Source organism: Amphiura filiformis, chromosome 16 (assembly GCF_039555335.1).
Source record: "Amphiura filiformis chromosome 16, Afil_fr2py, whole genome shotgun sequence".
Lineage (NCBI taxonomy): Eukaryota > Metazoa > Echinodermata > Ophiuroidea > Amphilepidida > Amphiuridae > Amphiura > Amphiura filiformis.
This window is the reverse complement of record NC_092643.1, coordinates 51759845-51765538: the sequence shown is the minus strand read 5'-3', so window position 1 is coordinate 51765538 and position 5694 is coordinate 51759845. Positions and strand designations below refer to the sequence as shown.

The following is a 5694-nucleotide window of genomic DNA, read 5'->3' as shown; positions in this document are numbered from 1 at the left end:
AGGACATATTTCAGAATTTGATCAATTTGTACCTTTTAGACCTCAGTCATAACTTGATAGTACAATTGGATTTGAGTATAATAGTAGGTTTAACTAGGCTCACAGATCTTCACATGTTTAATACTATGATGAAAGAATTGTATGTTCCAGAAAGTGTGTATGAGACTTTGGGAAATTTGAATGGGTTTTCTATTTATGTCAATCAGCTCCCTGGTGGAAACAGTACTCTACTGTGGAACATATTTGAAAGATTGAACAATCTTAGAGATCTTGAGTTTGGAATTGATGATGTAAATTTGCTACCAAACCTTTTAAAACATGTTACTCAAGATCTGCACTCACTTGCACTTACCCATATGAATAAGTTACTCAGGTTAAAATCAGGCATATTTGGTGATTTTGTTGACTTGGAACATCTTAATATTTCAAAGAACAGTTTGATGAAATTGACCAATGGTGACTTTGATGGCCTACTCAAGTTATCTATGCTTGATGCAGGTCAGAACCAGTTGAAAACATTGGATAAGGATTTATTTCAAGGTTTAGTGGATTTAAAATGGTTATATCTCCATAATAATTATTTGACACATTTAGACACTGGTGTTTTTCATCATGCTGTAAAACTTGTTCTAATTGATGTATCTAATAACAAATTGAAAACCTTGAGTGAGGACGTATTCCAAGGTTTAGTGAGTTTATCAAGGGTTAGCCTTGGAAATAATCAATTCAGACAATTAAACACCGACATTTTCCATCATGCTGTCAAACTTATCTTGGTTAGTTTGACTAGTAATAGCATTAAAACAATATCAGGTAATAAGTTTCTTTCTCACCCTTTTGATTTTGAACTGTCCAACAATCCACTGACATTGATAACTCATAATAGTTTTTCATCCCTGGCAAGATATTCAAAAGTGACTGTCAGCTAACATGAGATTTGCGAGTGCTATGTTCCTAGTAATGTTACATGTACAGCAAAAGATAAAAGATCCCCATACCTTACATGTGATCGGTTGCTTTCTGATAAGGCCTTAGTAGTTGTCATGTGGCTTCCCGGGTGTGGCTTATTGGTTTGAATGCTTTGGGTGGAAATATCTTTGTTCTGGTTTGGAGGAATAAAGGGACTCCACTAAGTAAAGTAAATACCATGTTATTGATCAATCTTGCCATATCTGACTTTATGATGGGTGTCTATATGTTAATCATTGCATCTGCTGATATCTATTTTGGAGGCTATTTTCCAATGCAATCTGAATCCTGGAGATATAGCACTACTTGCAGATTTGCCGGGGCTTTGTCAATAATCTCCAGTGAAGCATCCGTATTCTTTGTGACACTTATCAGCATAGACCGATTCATATGCATCAGATTTCCGTATTCAACTCGAAAGATAACAAGACACTCTGTAAGAATATTGGTAATTCTGATTTGGATTGTTTCATTTGCTTTAGGCACTGTGCCGTCTGTCTTATCTGGAAAAAATGTAAAATTTTATGATAACTCACATGTGTGTATTGGCCTTCCGCTTGCCTTGACTAAGAGATACATCACTGAATACCAGTCTGTATTTAAATATAATTCCATAATTGCTGGTATTGAACAAGAAATAGCAACATCAACGTTTGATTCTCTTGTTGATGGTCTGTACTTTTCTACAGCACTTTTCCTGGGCTTGAACTGCATATGTTACTTGGTTATTCTTGGTTGTTATATTGAGATAGTCAGAGCTGTTAGACAATCACCTAAACGTGCAGGACCCGCTAGTGATAGGAAAGAACAGATTCGACTCACCATGAAGGTTTCAGCCATAGTAGGCACAGATTTCTGCTGTTGGTTTCCGATCATACTTCTTGGGATCTTGGTGCAAACAAGGGTGATTACTTTGCCCCCTTCTGTTTACGCTTGGTCTGTGACTTTTATCCTGCCTATCAATTCTGCTATTAACCCATATATATACACCATAGTTGAGCTTATTTCTAAATATAGAAAGAATCGGCAGAGAACAATGCATGCAATTGCCATCAATCTACAGCCATCTTCTTCTAATAACCAACCAGGTGATGATAAATCAAATTTTAGAACCAGAACTGTTACTCTCAGTGCAGCAGAGAACCAAAATATGATTATTGCACCTGTGTAGAACAAATTGAAGGGATGATTGGAAGACAAAGAAGTACAGAAAGTATAGAGTATGGAGAGAAAGGGAAATGATAAAGGAGAGAAAAATCAGGAGCCATTAAATTTTCAAAGCTATAGAAAGATGCTCTTCTCAGTCATATCATTATGTGTAGAAAAAAATCATTGAATGGAGGAGAGGAAGACAAGAGGAGTAATAGAAGATATGTAGTACGGAGAGAAAGGGAAATGAAGTATGTAAAGGAGCAAGACATGGAAACGAAAGGGAAAAAAGAAGGAACTGTACATATAGTCCGTTTGGTTTCTTCAAGGCAGTGACATCAGTAATTTGTTGCCGTCACTTTGCATGCGTATAGACGCACAGCTTTTCATGTAAACACGCCAGTTCTTTGTACGCAATTTTTACTGCATCCACCAGCGCCACACTGATGTCACTGCCTCAAGGATGCTAAATGGACTTAAGTTTAATTGGTCAAAGGTGTGCAAAGATGCCATTCCTCTCTCGTTGATTAAAAAAAAAATAGTGGCAGTTAAATTGTGTATTTAATGTAATATTTAGCAAAACTTTTTAGGAAACGTACCCTCTATTCTATATTTTATGCATTCATATGTCTAAAATCAACCCATCAATAAATCAAAACATGTTGCATTGTAACATTACTGTCTGGCAAAGAAAGGAAAGAAGGAAGGAGAGATAGAATGTTATCTATCCCGATATACGGTAGTATGTAGAGAGATGAAGAGTACGCGTGCATTATTTTGTACAATTTCACTCCCAACAAGTGATACGCGTTTATTAACCTATAAATAATTTCTTGAGTACATTATCGTCCCAGGTTTTATGGTATTCGAAATTTTTAAATTGCAAATCTTGTTGGTGTTTCTGTCGATCGAAACCTTGGTTTCAATATATCAGTTTACTTTTCTTCCAAATTAATGGACATTTGTACCTCGGGTAAACAGCACTTTATTTTAAACATTATATCCATAATTTTTCTTTTTGCTAAACATGCTAAATACTCCTAATTGCTTCTCTATTCATTATCTTGTGCACTTTTTCTTCCTTATGCACTTCTTTATTTTCCGCAAAGCTTTTAACTCTTCCAATCTTCAAAATAATGCATTAGCTTAAAGTCATAATGTACGATCTTTTTTCAGAATTTACCTTTATTTTTTTCAAAACCGATTTTTTGGCATATTTGTAATACTTACACATGTTCTAACTTAAATCTATGAGCAAGCTGTCAAATTCGTCCTATTTGTAGTAAAACGGGACGATTTTCTGTTGGTCCGACATAAAGTCATAATTTTTTTAGATTATGACTTTATGTCGGCCACGATCGCAAACCGTAGTCTCGTACAAAACTAGCTTTGTTACGCTCCCTCCACATGTGGAGGGAGCGTAACCAAACTGGCCGCGTAGGAGACTAACTCTGAAGCCGCACTCGCTGTCCTAATCGAAATAGTGCGAGATGTTTCGAGTGATAGAGGTGAAGATTATGATGTTGTTTCTTTGCAAATTCCCAATGTTTTTTGCGTCCAAATGTATTGGGAACTTTCATAATGATTGTATATTATCATTTTAGAAGAAAAAAGAAAAATCTAAAAATTTAAAAAGATCGTACATTAAGGCTTTAATAAACAGCAACAACTAATCCTGAGTCCAAATTAATACCAAGGGCGGCTACATGTAATAGTACATGTAAATTAATAAAAAACACTCAAGAGTTAATATTCTAAAATCCACTTAATGTTAGTAGTATAATTGCATTTCTGCTGCATGTTTCTTTTTATATATTTCAAGCAAATTGACCATAATGAGTAGTTATATCAAATCTCCTTGGAACCTACTTTACCATACGCAATATGCTACATGTCAGCAATTTTAAGATAAGGTCAGGATAATGATTATATTGATTACCGTAACTCATTTTAGCCAACCATCTTTTTACCCAAGTATTTTAAGATGTTTTTAAAGAAATTCTTAAAATGATTTGCAAAGTACACTTGAGATTAAACATTCAAATTGGGCTATGCCATTTAAAATTCACATTACCCCTGTGGAAGATTTAACTTAAGTCTTCCACAGAGGGAGTATGAGTTTCGAATAGAATAAACAGTTAAGTAACTTCTATTTGAAACACTCACTACTTATTTACAAATATTACCAAACTATCTACTATAGTATTATACCATCCCAGCTGATATACATTTATATTGAATTGAATCGCAACAATTACACTAAAGTGATATAGGCAGCAATTTAAATATGATATTCCAGTTAGAATCCACTCTACCCCTGTGGAAGATTTTGAAAATATCTTCCACGGCGGGAGTGAGTATTTCAAATAGAAGTTACCCAACTGTCTATTTTATCTTATGTTTACATATCCTTTATTTTTCTCCATGAAAACTTTTTATGTTTTTAAATAATTTATTGTGTAATAATTTTATGTACTTTTGTTGTAATTCAATGTTTTTATCTGGCAAATAAAATAAAATGAAAATAAACCACCTTTGCCGCTTTTTGAAAGCGTTAGTACTTTCGAGGCTGTCTGCTGAATTTCAATTACATACCTTGGACAGTTATAATGAATTATGAAATGTTATTTTTCAAGAGCACAAAATGTCAATCAAATATTTGTACCAAACTATCAGTGGTTCTGCTGCATTAGAGACAAACATAATTGTTAAGTAGACTTTCGAGCAAATCCTTGGATGGAAGGGAACAATGTAAGAAAGAAAGAAAGAAAGAAAGAAAGAAAGAAAGAAAGAAAGAAAGAAAGAAAGAAAGAAAGTAAGAAAGAAAGAAAGAAAGAAAGAAAGAAAAAAAAAGAAAGAAAGAAAAAAAGAAAGAAAGAAAGAAAGAAAGAAAGAAAGAAAGAAAGAAAGAAAGAAAGAAAGAAAGAAAGAAAGAAAGAAAGAAAGAAAGGAAGGAAGGAAGGAAGGAAGGAAGGAAGGAAGGAAGGAAGGAAGGAAGGAAGGAAGAAAGAAAGAAAGAAAGGATGAGAGAATTTGAAAAGAAATGGAAGAAAAGGGAGACAAAGAATCGGGAACGATAAAGAGTTATTTGAAGCCATCTGTTGAAGGCGCAATGCCTCAGATGTTAATTTTGTTTGTATTTTTCACAGATGCTATATCCTTATCAATACATGCAATGTACTATAATTATACCTGATGATGCAATGTTTGAAATAAAGTGTTAAATTCGATTTCATCATTTAGTGATGCCATTTGTTTTTAGAATTTAGCCATGTTCCAGTTGTTGGTAAAAACACATTTTTGTTAGACAGATACAATTTGACTTCATGTCGGAGCAAAGGAAATAATGGCAGCCCTTCTCTCATTTTATGCTGTAAATATGGAAACGACATGGTATAAAATGACATTTAATTAAGCACTAGTTCTATAGTTAAAAACAGCAAAGAGCAATGAGTCTGGTTATCTATAATAATATTTAAATTCGACTTTTCCTTATCTCCTAAATGGCTTCCCTGACACCCCGCTCGAACCACTTTCCTTCTTTGTCGAGGATCACAATCTCCTCTGGCTAAGAAG

General features: G+C 34.1%; 1 protein-coding gene across 1 annotated transcript; it reads left to right on the top strand.

Moving 5' to 3' along the window:
• Window positions 1-356: 356 nt before the first annotated feature.
• LOC140172731 (G-protein coupled receptor GRL101-like) lies at window positions 357-2140 on the top strand. Its single transcript, XM_072195864.1, has 2 exons — window positions 357-498; window positions 1029-2140. The coding sequence occupies exons 1-2, from the start codon at window positions 357-359 to the stop codon at window positions 2138-2140; spliced, it is 1254 nt and encodes a 417-aa protein (XP_072051965.1).
• Window positions 2141-5694: the final 3554 nt, after the last annotated feature.